This window comes from Mesoplodon densirostris, chromosome 7 (genome assembly GCF_025265405.1).
Source record: "Mesoplodon densirostris isolate mMesDen1 chromosome 7, mMesDen1 primary haplotype, whole genome shotgun sequence".
Taxonomy (NCBI): Eukaryota; Metazoa; Chordata; class Mammalia; order Artiodactyla; family Ziphiidae; genus Mesoplodon; species Mesoplodon densirostris.
The window spans coordinates 8,341,458-8,361,742 of NC_082667.1; the positions used below are offsets into that span (position 1 = coordinate 8,341,458).

At 58.6% G+C, this 20,285-nt stretch overlaps 1 protein-coding gene across 14 annotated transcripts in view; it reads left to right on the top strand.

Moving 5' to 3' along the window:
• NRXN2 (neurexin 2) overlaps positions 1–20,285 on the top strand; it is a 99,542-nt gene that overhangs the window by 69,288 nt on the left and 9,969 nt on the right. For 7 of the 14 annotated variants that reach the window (XM_060102825.1, XM_060102827.1, XM_060102828.1 and 4 more), the window contains 5 exons: positions 1,292–1,473; positions 6,031–6,202; positions 10,432–10,521; positions 14,004–14,329; positions 16,845–16,923. In XM_060102825.1, the coding sequence (XP_059958808.1) occupies positions 1,292–1,473; positions 6,031–6,202; positions 10,432–10,521; positions 14,004–14,329; positions 16,845–16,923 (849 nt within the window). Of the gene's footprint in view, positions 1–1,291; positions 1,474–6,030; positions 6,203–10,431; positions 10,522–14,003; positions 14,330–16,844; positions 16,928–20,285 lie in introns of all 14 variants that reach the window. The other 7 variants (XM_060102831.1, XM_060102826.1, XM_060102837.1 and 4 more) reach the window with 3 other exon arrangements.

The window sequence follows — 20,285 nt, forward strand, 5'->3', positions numbered from 1 at the left end:
TCCCAGCCTACTCCAGGCTTTTGCCCTCAGGCCCCATCTGCCTCTCTCTTTCTCTCTGGATAAGTCCTCCCCTGAACCCCTCTCCCCTCAAGAAGTGCTTTGAGAGGAGTTGTTAGTGGCTAATTATTTAATTAAGCGTTTTATGAATCTCATCTGCTCCATTTATGTTCTAAAGAATGCAAGATTGTTGTCTTCCCTCCTCTGAAGGCCCCAGAGTACTAGTCCTCTAGGCCTCCCAGACAAAGCTCCCTTCCCGGAAACTGGGTGACCGGCCCTGGCCCCTGCCTCCACCCTGGCCATCGGTCTGCCCCCACCCCCAGGGAGCCCAGGCAGCCGCAGGAGGGAACAAGGCGACTAATAGGGTTTATTTTGGGGCTGAGATCGTTAGGGACCTCACACCCGCCCCGGCAGCAGCCGGATGGCAAAGAGGAGACAGAGGGGGAGAGAGGGTGGGATGGGAGAGGGAGGGATCCCTTCATCATCTCTGGCTCCCACTCTCCCGCCTTCTCTCACCTACACCCTTCTCTGTCCCTCTCTGTCCATCTGTCTCTCTGCCTCCTTCCTCCTCTGGCTGTCAATCTCTACCCCCCCACCCCCTTGTCTGTCTCTTCTCTTCTGGGCAGGGCTCCAGGACCCCCCTCCCCCCCACCCCGTTTTGGCACCCAGGCAGCCCCCTAGCTGGGAGTAGAAGCAGGGAGTCTGGGCAAAGTGGGACCAGGATTTGCAGGGGCTTGAGAGGGGGTGGGGAGCAGGTGCTGGAGCGGGCCAGCCTGCAGGCTGTGAGTCACAGCAAACAGCCCCTGCTCTTCCGCCCGCCATCGCCTGGGGCTCCTTTTGCCTTGGTGCCTGCTCAGCTCAGGCCCCACAGAAGCACATACCTCGAACCTGTCACCTCTGCCAGCCCTGGGAGCAGCCCAGTGGGTCAGGCCTAGGCCCCTTGGGTCCTGCCTGTCCCTGGCGATCTTCTCTGTCCCCTTGCAGCCAGCCTCTCTCCGGGCTCTCTCTCTCTCTCTGTGTCACTCTCTCTATTACCTCTCTGTTTTGCTGTAATTAAAACTAGAATTCTTGATGAGGCAGCTACATCTGTCTGTGCGATTGCACGGGCTCCCACCCAGGCACCCGCCTGTCAACTGTTCCCTAGGAGGGCAGGGCCTGGTGGCCGCTCTGGGTATCACAGTTGAAGCCCCGTACCCTAAACCTGGTGTCCCAGTGCTCTGGTCACAGCCCCAAGGACCCACTAATCTCACCCTCCTGACCTCTTATCTCTCTCTCCCTTTCCTTCTCTCTGCAGCCGGGACCACATACATCTTTGGGAAGGGGGGAGCGCTCATCACCTACACATGGCCCCCCAATGACCGGCCGAGCACGAGGATGGACCGCCTGGCCGTGGGCTTCAGCACGCATCAGCGGAGCGCCGTGCTGGTGCGGGTGGACAGTGCCTCCGGCCTCGGGGACTACCTGCAGCTGCACATCGTAAGGACGCGGGGCCGGCGCCCCCGACCCCCCAGCTTTCTACCCCGAATCCACTCAGTCCTCTCTTGCCACGGGACCAGCACCTCGCATCTTTCCCTCCCGTGGAGCCCTCAGAACCTCTGTTCCCTGAGTGCTGGGGTTTCCTCTCTGTGGTTCTGCTCCTGAGGCCCATTCTCCTCCCGGTTGTTCACTGAGGCCCCCAGAGCCACCTCCGCTGTCCTGAAGCTCCCCGGCTCCCCACCCTGAGACCATCGGTATCTCCGACCTTCCGGCATGTCCTTCCCGGCCATTCTCCTGCAGCCTGTGGGAACGTCCCCACCTCGTGACTGCCCTGGGCTGCTGCCTGTTCACTCCTACACCACCTATGCCTCCCACTGTGTCCCGCACCTTTTCCTGTCCCCTCCTTCGGGCCTCCCTGCCCTTGATTACTGTTCCCATGACCTTTGCCCTCCCAGCCGCCCCCTTACCCGGCCTCCCTTACAGCCTTTCTGGCCATAGCCCTGCTCATTCCTCCCTGACCTCGGCCCTACCCCACATCTCTGCTCTGACCTCCGGTCCCGCTCAGCTCTGCTTTTCTCAGCCCAGCTCCCCTCCTCGCCCTCTGCTGCTTCCCACTGCCTCCCCGAGGCCTCCCGCCATGCCTGTGGCTCCTCTTCTCACAGTTTCCATCCTAACTCTCGTCTTCGGGCGGCCCCTTTTCTTCCCCCTCTCTGCTCTGGCCCCACACACATCCCTGTGGCCTCAAGCCTTGCTCCATTTCATTTCTGCTCTTAGCCTCTCCCCTGCCCCCTGCCCACTGTCTTAACCCTTGGGCCTCTGACCTCAGTCTCCATTTTCCACCTATGCAGCCCCTTACGGCCCCCTCCCTTCCCTGCCCGCATCCCGCATGGTGACCCTGGCCAGGACCCCGAGCTGGGAGGGTCGAACAGGATGGCCAGGCTCTGTGTGCTGGAAGGGTCTGAGTGGGGGGCCCTGAGCTTTCAGGGGAGCGAGGGAGCCAGGGGAGAAGGCTCGTTTGGGCTCTGGCCCTCCTTACACGACAGCTTTTCAGGGTCCTCAGCCTGCACACCCCTTCCCCGACACGAGGGAGGGAAGGAAGGAGGTCTGAGGAGAGATGGACCATGGGCAGAGCGGAGCTGGAGTAGAAGTGGCAGCTGAGGGACACCGGGCCTGGGAGGCCGGGCAGGGAAACGAGGGGGAAAGGAAAGCAGAGTAAGGAGTAGCCTGGGGAGAAGGCCTGGAAGTTCCGTGCGTATGAGCGTCTCCACCTGCGTGAGAGGCGGTGCGGACGGTGACTGTACGTGACAGTGTGGGCCCCGTGCATGTTGATCGTGTCAGGAGTGCTGGCAGGGGGGGCGCCGTGGGGGACAGTCTCGTGGCCTCTGATCGGGTGTGTCGCTCTATATTTGTATTTCTTGGCAGTGTGGTGGTGGCTGCTGTTTCAGTCTCCTGACTCTGCGTGGCCGGTGTGAGTGTGTTTCCGGGTCCCTCTCCGTGAGTGAGGGCTGCTGCTTTCTCATCCCCTAGTCCTGAGAGGTGGTGTGTGGCTTTGGAGCAGATGCCTGGGTTTGAGTCCCAGCTCTGCCCGGTCCTTGCTCTGTCCTAGTGCAGTCACCTTGTCTCTCCGAGCCTCAGTGTCCTCATCTGTGTAATGGCATGATAAGAGGACAGAGATGCTCACAGGTTTAATAAACGAGATCCTGTATATAAAGCACTGAGGACATTGCCCAGCCCGTAGGAAGCACTGTGTCCACTCATATCCTGAGCATCTGTGAGCATCCACCTGGGTGAGTCGATCTGTGGGTGTACAGTGTCTGCCTCATTGACAACTTCTGTTTCTGTGCCTGTAGGTTTAGGGGACAGGGTTCCCCCAGTGCTGAGGAGAAGGGGCAGGGGGGTCAGGGTGCAGGGAGGAGGAGTCCCCTTTCCCCTCCCAGCAGTTGCCCACAGCCCTCTCCTGGTGCCTGGTGCTGTAGACGGCGGGGCGGGGCGGGGCCGCCCCTGGGATGAGGAGCCTGGCGAGGGCCGGGGGCCCTGGAGGAAGCGTAGGAGCCATGAGAGAGGTCAGCTCTGAGGGGAGAGCTGGGCACCCGACGGCCTGAAGCCCCCTGGGGCAGCCCCCAAGCCCCCTCCTCCCCTGGTGATATATCCGCTCCCACGACAGCGTCATTAGCAGCTCTCAGAGAGTGGGGAGGCGGCAGCAAACTAAGAGAAAAGCAATTTGACGTTTTCTAATAAAGCGTCGCCCCACTCTGCCAAATTAATTTTGACTCCCATAATTATCTGCTGTAGGAGCGGCCTCGTGCTCCCACCGCCGCCTAATGAGGTAATTGGGGAATTAGGAATTAATGACTTTAACAGAAGTGACAACTGACTTCACATCAGGAGCAGCTCTGGGAGCTGCCTCTCCCCCGGAGTGCACGGCTCTGGGCTCTGGGCTCGGCTGCCTCCTAGGAAACGCAGGGGTCCTGCCTTCCAGCTGCCCTGGACAGCCCTCTGCCATCCCGGCTCCCAGACCACGTCTGCTCCTTGACCATTGTCACCACCCAGCTGAGCCTCGTGGGGAGAAACCCTCAGAGGCACCCAAGGGGCTGATGCTGTTCTATTACTAACAACAGTACTGAGGTCTCTTCCTCTCACGTGGGGAGCAGAGACCACCCCTTCTCCCTGGATGTCGTCAGCCTGTGGGTGGTGGATGAGTGCGGCTTGCTAGTACCCTTTGTTAGGCAAGCTCAGCCTCAGTTTCCCTGCTTTGCTGCATCTGAGGGAGGCTGCATGTGTATGACTCTGTGTGTGTGTGTGTGTGTGTGTGTGTGTGTGTGTGTGTGTGTGTGCGTGTGCGTGTCTTTCCCAGGTTCTAGGAGGGGGAGAACTGGACCCACAGTGGGGAAGGGATAGGGCGTGGATCTTCAAGTGGGCCACAGCTGCACATCCTGCCCCCCAGCTCTCTCTGCAAAACCCCAGTCCCTACCCCGTCTGTGAGTCACCCCATCCCCACTCCCACCGCCACCAAGCCTCTCGGCCCTGTTGGGTGCTGGAGGTGGCAACTAAATGGTTCCTCATGCCCAGGCCAGACTGCGACAGTCTTTCAGGAAGACTCCAGGAGTGTAGTGTCCCCGTGACTGTGTGACCCTGCGCGAGTGTCTGTCCTGTGTGGGAGGAGGGGTGCAGGAACTCAGGAGGCCGAGTTCAGGGGTGCTGCTGGGTAGTTCAGGGGAATGGAATAGGGGCTCAGGTTTAGGGCCGAGTGGGCCTTCCACTGGCTTCTTTAGACGTCTTTGGTCTTGAAGGAGGGTTGGCCTCAGTAGCCTCTCAGATCACCCCCACCTCCAGCTCTCTGAGTCAGTGTCTCCTGAGACTGGCGGGCAAAGCGGGAGAGAGCACTTGGCTTTGGAGTCAGGCCAACTGGGGTTCAAATCTGGGGTTCCTTTCTTATGAGTTGTGAGATTGGGGGAGGTTGCTTAGCCTCCCTGAGCCTCAGTTTCCCCCTCAGTAGAATGGGATGCTGTCTATTCCTCAGAGGGTTGCTGTGGGGATGAGGACAGCATGTGTGTACAGTACCCACAGAGGACCTGGCACCATTTAGGGGTTCAGTGAGGCTCTCCCTCTCACTCTGGCACCATGGACAGAACTCTTCCTGGGCTGGATCCTGGGTGGCCTCTGCAGGCTTCCCCATGCAGGTCCTCTCTGGAGCCTGGGCCTGGGGGAGGTTGCTCAGACTGACTCTTTGCTCCCCTTCTCCGGGCCTCAGTCCCTGTCTTTCCTCTTCCTGTTCCTTCCCAGCTGCCGGCCCTATCCTCTACCATTACACACCCAAGCTCACCTTCCCTTAATAAGCCCAACATGGTTTGTCTTCCTGATCTCTTTCTATACCTGACTCCCTCCAAAACACACAGTGTAGACCCCGCACCTGTGCCCCCTTGACTGCAGAGGGGCTGCCCCCGCACTCAGGCCTGACCTCCATGGGCTGACACCTGCCAATGCCCTGGTGCCAGAGCCCCCAGGGACTTGCCCAGTGCTGAACGTGCAGGGGAGGCGAGGCTTGAGCTTGGAGGTGTGAGGAGTGGGGAGGCCAGACCCTCCTCAGGCACAGGGCTGGCTTCTGTGGATTCCTCTGTTGGCTGTGCCTTGGTGAAGCCTCCACCTTCTGTGGTCCCACTGGTCCTGGGTTCCTCTTGGTCGTCCCTGTCTGGGGCCTGGAGGCTCAGTGGCCCTTGCATGGAGGAGGTGCCCTGTGAACATTTTGATTGAACCAAAAAGCAACAGGCAGGTGTGGTCAGTGGAAGTGCTCCAGGTCCATGCTGTGCACCCCACGGTGGCTTCCTCAACCTCTCTGAACCTCAGTTACTCCCTTGCTTGCATATGAGGCGGGGAGGGGGCAAGCCTGCCCACCTCCTTGGGCAGGTGAAAAGGTCCAGTAAAGATGTGGCTGGGAGAGGTGTGTTGTAAAGCTGTTAAATGCTGCAGAGCTGGACCGGTGGTGCTCACAGGTGGAGTTCTAGAAGGAGTGAACGGTCTCTCCCTCCGGATCCCTGACCTCTACCTCCCTGTCCCCAGGACCAGGGCACCGTGGGGGTGATCTTTAACGTGGGCACGGACGACATTACCATCGACGAGCCCAACGCCATCGTGAGCGACGGCAAATACCACGTGGTGCGCTTCACTCGAAGCGGCGGCAATGCCACCTTGCAGGTGGACAGCTGGCCGGTCAACGAGCGGTACCCGGCAGGTAGGCGGCGCCGGGCGCAGAGGAGGTGCGGCGGGAGGTGCGGGGCAGGGCGGGCGGGGCGGCGTCTGATAGGAGAGCTGCCTGCACCGGGGGCGGGGTTCAGTGGCGAGGCTTTCGGCTGCGGGAAAGGCGTGGCTTGTAGGGGCGGGACGATGACCGGGCAGGGCTAAAGGGAAAAGTTGGGATTTGTAGGGTGGGGGCGAGACTGTGGGAGTGGGTCAGCTAGGAGGGAGGCGGCCCAGCTGAACAGGGAAGGATGCAAGGCCAGGGTCCAGTTTGTGGATGGGGGAGGAGAGGAGGGAAGGAAGGCAGAGGTAGGGAGAGTCTGTCGTAATTGAGGGAAGCATGAGTTGAGAAAAGAAGGACAGGCGGAAATGGGGAGGCAGATGCAGAAACCAAAGAGAGAAGATCCAGAAGTAACCCAAAACGGATCTTGGCAAGGAGGCAGGGCTGCTCCCAAGGATAGAACCAAGGCAAGAACCCAGGTCTTTACAAAGAGCAAGTCAAAGGTTCATATTAGGTGATCTCGATAAAGGAAGAGAAGTAACCATGGAGACCCAGAGAAAAGGAACCCCAGGGTCTCAAGAAATAAGGGACATGGTGAAAAGGAGAGAGCGACAAGTGACAAGAGCGAAAAATAGGTCAAGTGCCTTCAACAAACCTTCACTGACAACCTACTAGTATCAGGTCCTGTGCTGGGCCCTGAGGACACAGCATACAGCCCCTGCTTGCAGGGAGCTCACAGTCTTGGGGGTGGGGGAGCACGGGGATGCAAGGAGACCCAGTTCAACAGTGTGACAGCTGTGGTGGCCGAAGACAAACCAAGGTCTGAGGAGCACAGGGGAGGGACAGAAATGAGGACCTGAAAGAAATGAGGAGGCAGAGACTCTGCAAGAATCTGAGGGAGGCAGAGAAAGAGCCTCAGAGTGAGAGGAAACCAGAGGAGGAGCAAGGGAGAGATATGGAAATAGTCACCCAGACAGAAGCGGAGACGGAGGCAGCTCCCAGAGGGATGCAGGGAGATATATGGAGCCGCTGTCGTGCAGACCCAGCCGGCGAGAGAGGAGGTGGCCGGAGCCTTGGGAGGGAGAGGAAGAGAGCCCCAGTGCGGGAGATGAAGAGGGAGGGGAAGTGGAGGTACTGCAGAAGAACCGCAGAAACACAGAGATGTGGAGATACAGGCTGAGCAACACTGCAGAGTCACACGCGCGGGTGCCGACTGAGAAGCAGCCCCTGAGAAGCAGAGAGAGCGTCTTCGGGCTCAGCCCCTCTCCTGGCAGAAGTGATGCCCAGAGAGGCTTCCCCATGCTGGCTGAGAGGGCCGTGGGCAGAAGGACAGTGAGAGGTTCAAGTGTGCAAACCCTCATGGACCAGCTTATGCTGGGATGAAAATGCCGGTGTGGGCTCACGACTCACAGTCATGTAGGCTTGTACCCAGAGACACTCTCAGGCCACCCCTGGAAATAAAGAGAACCACACGGCCCCCTAAGAAACTCAGAGGCTGATGAACACTCAGGCCAGCCCCAGACACACAGACAACTGCAAATATTCATATGATCAGACAGACACAAGGAAAAAAAAGCCCTACAGAGGGATGCCAGCTTACACCAGGGCCTGGGCATGTGTAGGGCAACTCAGGCACATAAATGCTCCCATGCTGAGTACCACAGATGCGCAGACACTGACAGGCCGGGCTCTGTGGGCATCAGACTTTGCTCTGTCTTAGACACACACACCAGGGCAACCTTTGTAGCAGTGAAGACACCAGCCTATACTGGACAAGGCTGGACTTGGGGAGCATGAAGCCTTTACCATGTCAAGCCAGAGCTCCTCCTCTTGGAGCCCAGTAGGCTGGATGCGAGGTTAGAGGAGTCACGCCTTCTCTCTTCTGCTCAGGGACCCCTGGCTGGGGTGCAGAAGGCCACTGGGTACCCCCTTACCTGCCACGCAGAGCAACCTGAGGGCCTGGTGGCTGCCTGTGTGCTCTGTGACAGCAGATCCCTTACGAAAGCTGAGAGTCACCCTGAGCAACACCAGCAGGCCAGGTTAGCAGTGTGCGTGGCCCAGACTCTTAGGAAGCACAGAGACACAGCCCAGGGACTCCGAGTCAGCAGGACCTGGCTTTAAATCCTGGATCTCCAACTGACAAGCTGTGTGACCTTGGACAAGTCATTTAGCTCCTCTGGATCTCAGTTTCTACCTGTGAAAGTTGGGGATATCTACCTCATATCCGTACTGTGAGAGTTCCATGAGATAACCTAAGGAGAGTGCTAGAATGGCGGGGCGTAGCAGAGGTGCTCAGAGGTGCTGTGTAAACGGAGCTTTTGTTAGAATTGTTATGTGTGCCAGTGAGACACACATACATTCTTCCCTCCTTCTAAGGACCCACACACGAATACATGCCACACACAGACACACAGATGCACCCACAACTATCCCAGTGCAGGTAGGTGCCTGAATGCCTCCTGCCCTCCTGCCTCTCTGCCTCTGTCTGTGTGTGCCCTCTCCCTCCGTTCCGCCATCTGACACTCTTCTGGCTACTATACTTCTCCTCCAGTGTCTTGTAGGGCCCCTCTCAGCCTCGTCCCCAGGGCTGTGCTATCTCTAACAGAACACAGGACACTGCTGGTCACTTGCCAGTCTCTCCTGCTTGGCTGGGGCTCCCCATGGTCAAGGACCGGACGTTCATCTTTGCATCTCCAGTACCCAGCACTAGGAACAGAACAGGCACTCAAGAAATGTTTGTTGAGTGACTAAACAAATGGATGATCCATTTTTGTCTGAAACACAAGTGACCTGAATCTGTGGCTTCAGAACCTGTGGAATCTGTGGGAAGGCAGGGCCTCATTGCCTCGTAAGCACCTAAGGAGGCCCCATCCATGCTCGCATGAACACACCATGGGCTCATTCGCGGGATGTGTATGAAGGCAGGCCCAGGCCCCGGTCTCATTGGGCAGGTAGTGCAGCTGTGCAGAGGGAGATGAGAGGGAGAATGCCCCTGGCATGCATGTTACTGAAGATCGTGTAAGTGGTTTCAGTGGGTAGAGTGGCCAGATTCCCAAAGGAAATCATTTCCATTTCCACGGCTGCAGTTTGGGATCACCCACAGCCTTGGGGAAGAGCTCACAGGACACACAGACACAGACAGACAGACACACACGTACACACACACACACATCCTCCTTCCTCCCTGTGAGTGGAGAGAAGAACAGGTGTGTATCCAGATGGGCAGCCAGGATTGAGAGGAGGGGCGGAGGTTAGGAATTGCAGGGGGAGGAGCCTGAAGGAGGGAGGCTCAAGTGGGAGCTGGACTGGGTTCCCCAGGGCTGGAAGGAGAGGGGACCTGAGCCGAGAGGAGTCTGAGGGTCTTGGAATGAAGCTGAGAGAGGGGGGGAAGAGAGCAAGGTGCTGCCAGGCAGAGGAGGGCTGGGGTGCCTGTGGGGTGGGCCATGGGTGGAAGAGGTGAGATGCAAGGGGTGGGCGAGGCAGCTGGGTGACATCCAGCTGCCACAAGCAGGCACCTGTGACCAGGGTGAGAAGGCCGGAAGTGCCTGTAGTGAGAGCAGCGGGGGGGCTTGGGGGGATTCAGGTGGAAGCTGGAGGTGGGGTGGGGTGGGAGGTGAGGGGAAGCTGGGGGTTGAGCACGGAAGGTAAAGGGAGCCGAGGGGGCTTCGAGAAGTGGTTTAAATCTCACTGTTAAATGCGTGTGCTGGGCCACCCCTTAAATGCCGCATAAACCCCCCGCTTAACCCATCCCTCCCACTTCTAAACAGCCCTCTAAACGCAGTAACCAGCCGGCCCACTGAGGCCTCCCACCCCCTAACTTAAACCCGCTAAACGCCCCTCCCCGCCCCTCTGCCCCCCTCTGGGATGGGGAAGGAAGTGGGCAGACAGGGAGAGCACAGACAAACCTGTTGTTTAACTTCTGACCTTCGACCTTCCAGCTGCCTTTCCTTCCATTCCCCTTTCCTTTTCTTCTTTGTCCCTCTCTTTTTCTTTGGGTCGCTCCCGCCCCCAGGGTGGGGCTGGCTCTGCGTGGGAGCCTAGGGAGGGGGACCTGAGGGAGGACGAGGGACCCGCGTTTCTTCTCCCGCCTTGGGTGGACCTGGCCCCCTCTCCGTTGAATGTCGCTGCTTACTCTGAGTCTCCTGAGAAATGCATAATTACTTTTCTAATTCCTTTGGACTTCGCCGCCTAAGAAACCTACTGTCTTTTTAAACTTTTCCAAGGAAACTTTGATAACGAGCGCCTGGCGATTGCTAGACAGAGAATCCCCTACCGGCTTGGTCGAGTAGTAGATGAATGGCTGCTCGACAAAGGTAATTAACCAGAATTAATTAATTAATTAATTAATTAACTTTAAAAACACTATCTTAAAGGTGCAGAGCTCTCTCTTTCCCCATCCGTGCCTTCCCCATCGCCCACCCCCTAGTGAAAGGACAATTGTCCGGCCAGGTTGTTCCCTTCCTCTCTGTTGTCAAGGGTCCCTGTCTTTTAGAGTGGTGGTTTGGGCAGGGGCGGGGCTTTTCCTAGAAGAGGGAGAGTCCTCAGTCTCTTTCTAAACCTGGGAAGGTACTAGGGTCATAGGGGAGATTCTGGAACCCCTCCGGGAAAGCAGGCTGGAGTGCAGGTTGGGAGGGAGCTGCCCTGTTGGCTCAGAGGTTTTGTCAAGGGCCAGCTGAGGGCCACAGCACACTGAGAAGCAGGAAGGCTTTGGGAAGCAGCAAGTGCTGGTTCTAGGATCCAAAGGGGGGTAGGAAGGGTCCACCAGGGTCATCTGAGGAGCAAAGGGAAGAGTGGGGGGCTCAGATCCTACTGGAAAGACGGCCACCCTGAGAGAGTGTCTGTGGGGCTGCTATCTCTGGAACGGGCCCATCTTGGTCCAGAAGGTCTCCTAGAAGCAGTGGAGGTTGCAGGGAGACTAGGAGATGGGGAAGAGGTGGCCATCCCATGGGGATTCTTGTGCCTGCTGAGCTGATGAGGAAGACAGAACAGGCTGGCTAAGTGGCTGTATGTGTGAGGCGCTTCTGGGTGTGAGGGAGAAGGCCACTTGTCACCAAGGGAAGTTGGGGCCAAGGGCAAAGCCATCCCATTCCCTTTGGAGAGGGGGCGAGCTCTGTACCTCTAAGGCTAAACTCTAGGGGGGAAGTAGAACTGTTAAACCTCCACCTAACCAGCTGATAACTGTGCTTTTAAATGTCCACTGGGGCCTGCCCCAACTAAAACCCCCAATGTCACTTCCAGCCCCCAACACGGCCAGCGGGGACTAAACATGCTGATAACCAGATGTGATAAATCCATAGCAGGATAAAAAGTTAAAGGGACTAACAGACATCGCTAAAACCTACAGCCCCCAGCCACACTGGGCTGCTCTCTCCAGCGGGGTGAACTTTAACCCTTTGAGGAGTTCATGGTGGGTGGGGCCCCAGGGGCCTAGTTGGCTCACCTATGTAGCTTCCTCTCCATTACCCACCTCCTTCTCCCGGAATCAGAGAGGCCAAGGGAGCAGCTTGGGCTGAGGCTGGGACAACTTGTGACCCCAAGGGTAGGGAGAGCCGGACAGGCCCGGTAGCGGGGTGGGGGTGGCGGGACTTGTGGTCCAGATGAGGGAAGAGCTCCTGCTGGTGGTTTGGAACCCCAGGCATCCTTTACTAGCTGAAGGGTCACATCTTCTCTTTAGGCCTCTATTTCCTCTTCTAGAAAGTGAAGGGTTGGGCCACATACTCTAGTATTTCCCAGAGTGTGGCTGGAGGAGCTCACTTGTTGCATGGCCTTGCTCAAGGCTTCACCTTCCCGAGTCTCAGTTCCCTCCTTGGGGAGACAGGGATGGTGATCCCGGCTCAGCCTGCCTCACACGGGGTGCTGTGAGGATGAGATGAAATGAGGAGCAGGAAAGTATTTGAGAACAAAAGCTGGGCATTCTTGGAGGGATTACTTTACTGTCAGCACCTGGCGTGTGGTAGGTTCTCAATAAATATTTATTGAGTGAATCCATTTTCCAGTTCCAAAACATGTCCTGTGAAGCATAAGTCCCATGAGGTGCTTCACAATAAAGAGATTTGTGGTTAAAAAAAAAGAGAGAGAGAGAGAGATTTGTGGTGAAATGAGCTTGAGAAATCTGAATCCTGTTTCTTCCTCTTGGAGATGCATATGGGCATGGATTTTAATAAAGGCTCTGAGAGGTCCTGTGAGAGAGAAACCTCTTGTGTAATTGTGAAATGTTTGTTTTCCAAACTCATTTGACCACTGCGAGCCTTCTCCCCTTCGTTTTTCTCATAATTCTCACATGCGGGAATAAACTCTGGACACAGTGCTCCTCAAGGGCCTCTCTGGGTCTGGCGTCCAGCTGCCACCTACTAGTTCTCCGCTTCTGTGGGCTCCGGCTCCCCCATCTGTAAGATGGTGACCCTGCTCCAGGCCTGAGGGAGGTGCTGGGCGGAGGGAGAGCTGGAGGAGGTACAGAGGTTGAGCAGAGGGGCCGAGCAGACACACCCCTGGCTGATCATTGGCCAGAGGCCAGACAGATGGCTGGCTGCCCCAGAGGCCTGGGTGTCCCAGGGAACCCGTGTTGCCAACGAGGGTGTGGGTTTCACAAGTTGGACTGTCCTCAGCCCAGGTTTCGGGGGCAGGGCTTACAGGCAGGTAACTCTAAACCAGATCTTTAACGAAGCGCTAACCAGAGGCTAACAAGGGCTAAGCCAGGTCTTAAATCCCCCCAGCACCAGCAGCTGAAGGTCCAGGGGAGCAGAGGGCAACTTAGTAGTTCCTCTGACCCTCTCCCCCCAAAATAAGCAACATCAAAACCAAAGTTAAATCTAAACTTAAACACAATAAATATCTTTTCTAAAAACCAAACCAAAGCAACAAACTCAGAGGGTTAAACTGACCCCCAGATCCATTAAAACCAAGCAGAACAGCCAAACCCCACCCAGGTGGGAATTCTGAGGTGTAACTGCTAAGTAAAGAGCGAGGTTGGAGCTGGAGTGGGTTTTTTCTGGCTGTCAGCGAGCGAAGCAAGGTCCCTTTAACATTTTCCATCTCTGTGCTTGCACATCCTGGCGGGGAAGGAAGGTCTCTGCGCTCCAGGGCCTGATCCCCAGGCAGTGGCTGGGCCTTGGAGGGGCAGAGGAGAGAGGGGGGCCTGGCCAGAGGTCAGAGGGCCTGCTGGTGGCTGGGAGGGTGGAGTGAGGTCCTCGCGGCTGCTCCCAGCCCCACTCGTGCTGGCGCTCCTCCCACGCGCTGTCCACCCCTCAGTCTCATCTCCATCCCAGCCCTGACATGCACTGACCATGCGGCCTGGCAGTCGCTGCTCGGTCTCTGCCTTTTTGTCTCCTCTACCTGCTGCTTCCGAGGGTTCTGTGGCTTGGGGCTGGACACTGGGTGTGGGAGGTTTGGGGAAGCAGAGAGGGAAGATGGGGGGTCAAACTGAGGGAAGGGGAGCGATGCCCCTGGAGCAGGAGAGGAGGGGGGACGGGAAGGCCAGAGGCATGAGCCTGGCGGGGAGAGTGGGGAGCTGGGCCCCCTTTCCCAGCCCAAGTGTGCCCTGGGGACCCTTCCTGTCCAGGGTCCCTACCCGGCTGGGCTGGGCTAGTGGCTGACAAGGACTTTCCCTGTGGTGTCTGCCCCTTGCTCCTTTCTCCCTCCCCACCCCACCCCCGCTTGCTGGCCTCCACCTCCACCCCTCCTTCCCTCCCTTGGATCTCCCTCCATTCTCCCTATCCCTTTCCGGTCTCCCCCCACCCCCACACCACTGCCTGTCCCCCCTCTGTCTGTCGCTCCTGCCCCTTTCCCTCCCCCCCAGGCCGCCAGCTGACCATCTTCAACAGCCAGGCTGCCATCAAGATTGGGGGCCGGGATCAGGGCCGCCCTTTCCAGGGCCAGGTGTCCGGCCTCTACTACAATGGGCTCAAGGTGCTGGCGCTGGCCGCCGAGAGCGACCCCAACGTGCGGACCGAGGGCCACCTGCGCCTGGTGGGGGAGGGGCCGTCCGTGCTGCTCAGTGCGGAGACCACGGCCACCACCCTGCTGGCCGACATGGCTACCACCATCATGGAGACCACCACGACCATGGCCACCACCACCACGCGCCGGGGCCGCTCCCCCACGCTGAGGGACAGCACCACCCAGGTGAGGGCCCCTCCGCTGGTACACGAGGGACGGGGCTCCAGGTGGGGAATAGGGCCGATGTCTGCATAGCGACTGTGGCGCTCGGGAAGGGTCTGAGGGGACTATGGTTTAGGTGGGGCTGGCAAGGTCTCCTTTCTTTCTTTTTTAAAAAACATTTATTTATTTGTTTGTTTGTTTGGTTGGTTGATTGGTTGTGCCAGGTCTTAGTTGTGGCAGGCGGGCTCCTTAGTTGTGGCATGCAAACTCTTAGTTGCGGCATGCATGTGGGATCTAGTTTCCTGACCAGGGATCGAACCTGGGCCCCCTGCATTGGGAGTACGGAGTCTTAACCACTGCACCACTAGGGAAGTCCCCAAGGTCTCCTTTCTCGAAGCGGTTGTCACCCTGATGACCAGGGATGTTGTAGATGTGGAGGTGACTACTGTTTCTAGGGGGACCATTCCCAGAGTTGAGGGGGAGTTTGGTACCACCCCACTTATGAGAGAGGAAGTCCGGGCTGGGGGTGAGGGGTGGAATGACCCCCTCTGCCTGCCCCATAATGAAGGCCACGCCCAGTGTTGTGTGGGCATCGAGGGAGAGACGGAAGGAGCCAGGATGGCATCGCTCTGCGCAGGGCACAGAGACGACAGCACTGGAGGGGCCGGTGGCTCCCCCGATGGTGGCAGCCCCTCTCCGGAGGCTGATGGAAGCAGGAGCCGCCTCTCCCTGATGGCTGGTGTCCTTGCAGTGAGACTGCCAGCCCGCTGCCGTCACACGTCCTCTCCGTGTGACCTTGAGTAGACGCCACCGTGTAGCAGGCCTCAGTGTCCTCCATGCCTGTGGCTCAGAGCTGGGGCTGGTACAGACAGTCCCCTGGTGCTTTACCCTCCCTCCCCACTGCCTGCCCCACCTGCTCAGGTGCTCTCCCTGTGTCAGGTTTGAATTTATCTTCTCTCGCACCCAGGGGAGCACCGGAGGGGGCTGTACCTGACAATGAGGCTCCACTGGGGAAGGACAGGCCTGGCTTTTCTGGTGGCCAAAGCCGACTGAGTATATGTGACTTACCAAGGCAGCCCTGGAGTGCAGCTGAGTTTTCTAGTTGTTGCTGCCTGGCCAGCAGGGGGAGGGCTCACACCTGGCGCATTGGACCTTGCTTAGTCACCCTGCTCCCTCTGCCCTAGCTACTTCTGGCCCCCATCACACATGGCTGTGGGCCTCTGGGCCTGGAGGGACCTCTGTCCTCCCAGGGTGAGGGAGGGGCTGGGTCAGCCATGGGGACGTGTCCTACCTCCACTGCCAGCCTGCCTTCAGCCTCTGTAAATGAGGGCTGGGTTCTCTGAGCTCCAGTCCCCTCATCCCTGCCAGTCAGTGCTGCAGGGGCCTGGGTCTGGCTGACAGCCTTGTCCAGGCAAGAGAGTCAAGCCTGAACCCCCTTCCGTTCTGCCTTCAATGCCAAGAAAATCGAGGGGACCTGAATGCCAGGCCTTGCCCTCGGGAGCGGGGAGCCCTGGGAGAAAGGCCTGGCTCTAGCCGAGGTTGGGCACCGGCCATGCCCAGTGCCCAATGGCAAGAAGGGCCGTCCAGTCTCAGTGTGAGGTGACGGGCAGACCATCCAGGTAGAAGAGGAGGGTGGGGTTCTAGGGGTCATAGCTGTGCTGGCGGAGCCTGCACAGGGGAGACTGGCGCAGAGGGGCGGAGATGCAGAAGGAAAATTAGTCTTCCAGGTCCCACCTTGCCCTTGGGTGAGGGCTGCAGTGTCCGAAGCTTAGGGGGTGGGGAAGAAGCAAGATGTGACCGTTTCACCCGCTACCCACCCCAGACTCCTCCCATCCTTGGCCTTCAGCCTGGCCCTCTCCCTGCACCCGAAGTCTCTCAGAGTCCCTTCCTGCTTGGATTCTGGGTTTCCCTCCTTGAGTTTCTTCCCTAGCACCCCCTGAGAATTCCCCCCACCCCTTAACACTCACTCATCTTGGGGATTCTCTTGCTTTGCAAGCAGGAGGAGAGAAAATGCTGACAAAGTCGACTCCTGTTGTCATGGCAACCACAGCCCTAATTATTGTATGCAGCCCGGTTTCCAGGCTCCAGGAAGGGGGTTGGGAGAGAGATGAAGGTGGTGGGGTGGTGAGGCTGGAGCCAAGAAACCTCCCAGGTCCTGCTCCGTGTCTGCCCGTGCTGGCCTCCAGAGGCCCCTGTGCTTCACCTCCCTGCTGCCCCGGGCCCCCTCGCTCTGGCCCTGCAGTCCCAGTTCCAGGGTCCAGTCTCCCAGACTTCCCAGAAATAAAAGGCACGACGTGTGCTGTTTCATGGATCCCCAGGAGCGAGGCAACCGCTGCAGGGCAGGCGCTGTTCAGTCTACCTTTGCACAAGGGAGGTGGAGGCCCATGGTCACCCAGCAAGCGATGAGAGAGCTGGGGTGTGGACCAGGGTGTGTGTCTCAGCCCAGGGCTCATCCCCTGTGCCTCAAGAGGTGGCTGCGGGTCCTGCTGACCCAGCCTGGAACCCTCTTCTTTCCCCCCACCCTCCTCTCGCCCCCAAGAACACAGATGACCTCCTGGTGGCCTCAGCCGAGTGCCCTAGTGATGACGAGGACCTGGAGGAGTGTGAGCCCAGTACTGGTGAGTGCCTTTCCCCCCTCCCCTGCCCCGGGCCCGCTGCAGCACTGATGGGAGGGGGGCGACTGTCCCTGCCACCTGGCCCACGCCCGAGGGGCCTGCTACCAGGCCTTAACTTTCCCTGATAGCTTCCTTTCCCCTCCTGCCATTGCCCCAGGTCCCGCAAATGCCCCCTGGCGAGGCAGTTTCTGGCGTTTTGGTGTCCCTCAGAGATAGTGAGGTCCTTAGCTTGGGGTCCTAGGGTTGAGGGCCAAGGGATGCCGGGAGGGAAAGAGGGAGACTTTTCCCTAGAAAGATGAGTAACTGCAGCTCCCATGAGTCCTTATGGTGTGTGTGTCAGGGGCGGGGTGGGTGGGGGATGGGGATGGGGAACACAGGCCTAGGAACTACAATTCCCATCGACTCCTGGGTCCAGAACTACAACTCCCATCAGTCCTCGAGGCCTGGTGTTCTTTTGGTCGCTAGAAGAGGAGGTCTCTGCTGGCTCCCGAACCCTCCTCATTCCCAGAGTCAGGGAGGTGGCCAGACACTGCCGGGGCTGCCAGGCCAAGCTGGGGCAGTTACTACATAGTGTCGGGCAGCGTGCTGGGTAGGAGGTGCCCCAGCCAGACATGAGGTCCCCCGGGGAGATTGGGGTCTGGTCCAGATTTCTAGTTGGGGAGCTGCTATAAGAGGAGAGCAGAGCTGGGAGGGAAGGCTTACTGGGGGAGGCATTCCAGGGGTCTGCTTGATGCTTCTAGCTGGAGAGAAGGGTGCAGCCCCAGAGAGAGAGAGACCAGATTGGCAAGACAGGGGTGGGCCTTGGGTGCTGACTCAGAAGTGTGGGGTGTGGAACGGCACAGGGGGTGCCTCTGAACAGGTGGGTGGTGGCTGGGAGGAGCTGAGGGGACGGAGGGCCCGAGGAGCTGAGGTCCTGGTGCTTGAGGCTGGCAGCGGGAATGGAAGGAGACTGGATGTGGCCAGATTTCCCAGTGGGAGTGCGTGGGCTTGGTGGTGTCCTGGATGAGCCCCCTGGGAGCCTCATCCCTTGCTTGGGTTTCCAGAGACTTCTCTCTGTTACTTTGCAGTGTGTGGCACCTGGGCTGTTGTTACTGGAAGGCTGGAAGTTGGGGCAGGTGCACAGGGTTGTGGCGGGGGGTGATGGGGTCAGCTGAGGTGGGCAGTATGACCTGGGCATATCCTGTGAATCTGGCCTGGGCATGAGCCTAGGGGGTCTGCCAGCCCCAGAAGAGACACTCTGGGGCTGAGGGTGGGGGTGGGCTGCAGCCAAGGAAGGAGGGTGAGGAGTCTTGGAGCAGAGGCTCAGGTTCCAGAGACCAAGGGCAGAGAGGCTTCTGGGGCGCAGGCCGCCAGGCCCAGAGGCTGAAGCCTGACTGCTCCGTGTCCCCCCAGTAGGTCAGAGCTGAGGGTGTTGTTCTGACAGTCCTGGGCCCTGAGGTCCTTGGGGGAGCCTCCGGCTGCTGGGCTGGAAAGGCCGCCTCAGCCGCAGCCAAGGACCAGTGCTTTCTGGACAGACAGCCTCCACTGTGGGGAGTCTCCTCTTCTGGGGGCTCTCCCCTCCATCTCACTGGGTGATCTCGGCTCAGGGATGCACCCTCACACCCCACCGTTGCTTTGGGAGGCTCTGGGAATCTGGCAGCTTCGACACAGCACTCTCCTGGCACCCTGCTTTTCCCCCTACCTAGTCACTGGTGGGGCTTTCCTATAGGTGGACGCAGTACCTCAAGCCCAGGCCTGCGGGGAGTGCCTGTGACAAATGGCCCCCTGAGAGCCCCGGGATGGGACTCTGGGGACAAAAGGCTGTACGGTCACGAGAAAAGGGCCCGGCCTGGCCCCACCGCACATGTTTGCACACTCGGGGGTGGGAACCGCCAGGTGACAGGAGGAGCCTCTGTTCTCCCTGGACCCTGCAGAGGCCATGATGCAAGGACGGGAAGCGCACACTGGGCTACCCCAAGGCCACATCCTGTCCACCAAAATTCTGGCCTCCCAGCCCCAGCCCAGGGTCTTGTCAGGGTCCTGGGTGTGATGCTGAGCGCGTGCACAGGTGGGCCGAGCTCTTTTAGGCTGTGTTGGGACCACGGAGTGAGGAGGAGCTGAAGTGGGCGGGTCAGCTGCCCTCCCCGCATCAAAGGGCCAAGTATGTGAGGGGACAAGGAGGGTGGAGGAGGAATGGAAGCTGGGGGATGGGGAGAGGCTGGCGGGCCAGCCCAGCACCGAGCTTTAAAAATAAGAGGGAGGGAGGGCAGAGTGCATGCCTGAGCCCCCAGAGAAAACCAACGCAACCCACAGGGTCCCCCGCAGGTGTGCATCGCGTATGTTTGCACCTCCACGCTCATACTGGCCTGAAATGCTTAAATTGGATTTTTATCTTGATGGGAGGCCAGACGATGACCAAGATGACTCCAGGGTCCCTCAGGCTGATTTAGACTGTGATACACCCCACCTGGAGAGGGAGGGGACTCAAGCCAGAGCCCTCTTGTGCCCCCAGTGCAGGGAGGCTTTTTCCCTAGCAGACGAGCAGGACTCCTTGGGCTCCAAGGTCAGTGTCAGAGGTGGAGGCAGCCTGGCTGGAGACAGCAGCTACCCAGGGGCTGACCGCAGGCTCTTTGCACCCCTCTCACCTGCCAGATCTTCCTTCCTGGGTCCAAGTGTGAAGCCTCGGGTCATCCCTGAAACGTTTCACACCTTCCCTTGACTTGGACCCCTCCACAGACCCCAGGTCCCAGCCTCCCCAGCCTGGAGAGCCCATCATCTAACAGTTATTTTACCTGAGGTTGGCAGCCCAGCCAAAAGTATTGTGTTGATGGACACGGTGTTTAACTTCTTTTGAATGGGAGTGCCTTTATGGGGACCTGCCCTGCGTAGTAGGCAATGTGACCCAATGCCCCTCGCTGCCTTAGCCAGCCTGTCCCACACCTTGTGTTATGGGCCTGGCCCCTGTAGGAATTGCTCCCCTTGAGGCACATAGGAAGTGCACACGCAGACTCAGACCCACAGAGGTACCCAGCTACATGCACACTCGTGTCTGACCAGAGGCACACCCACATCCAGGCACAAACATTTATGGACCTACCAGCAAGCTCACGCACATCCACTTCCGCAGGTACTCATATGTTCAGACCTAAAGGGCACACACCATTTGTGCCTAGAGCAAAAGAGGCACCAGGTGCTTAGATCTAAAGAGACATGCATGTATTCAGAGCCCCGGAAGTCCGATGAACACAAACCCATACACATGTGCACATTTTCACAGAGGTACACACGTGTGCTCAGAGCTACGGTCCTGCATGTGTGGGCTTAGGGCTCCACACCTAGATGTGGACTCACAGGTGTCTGCCTGTTTAGACACTTACACACGAGCT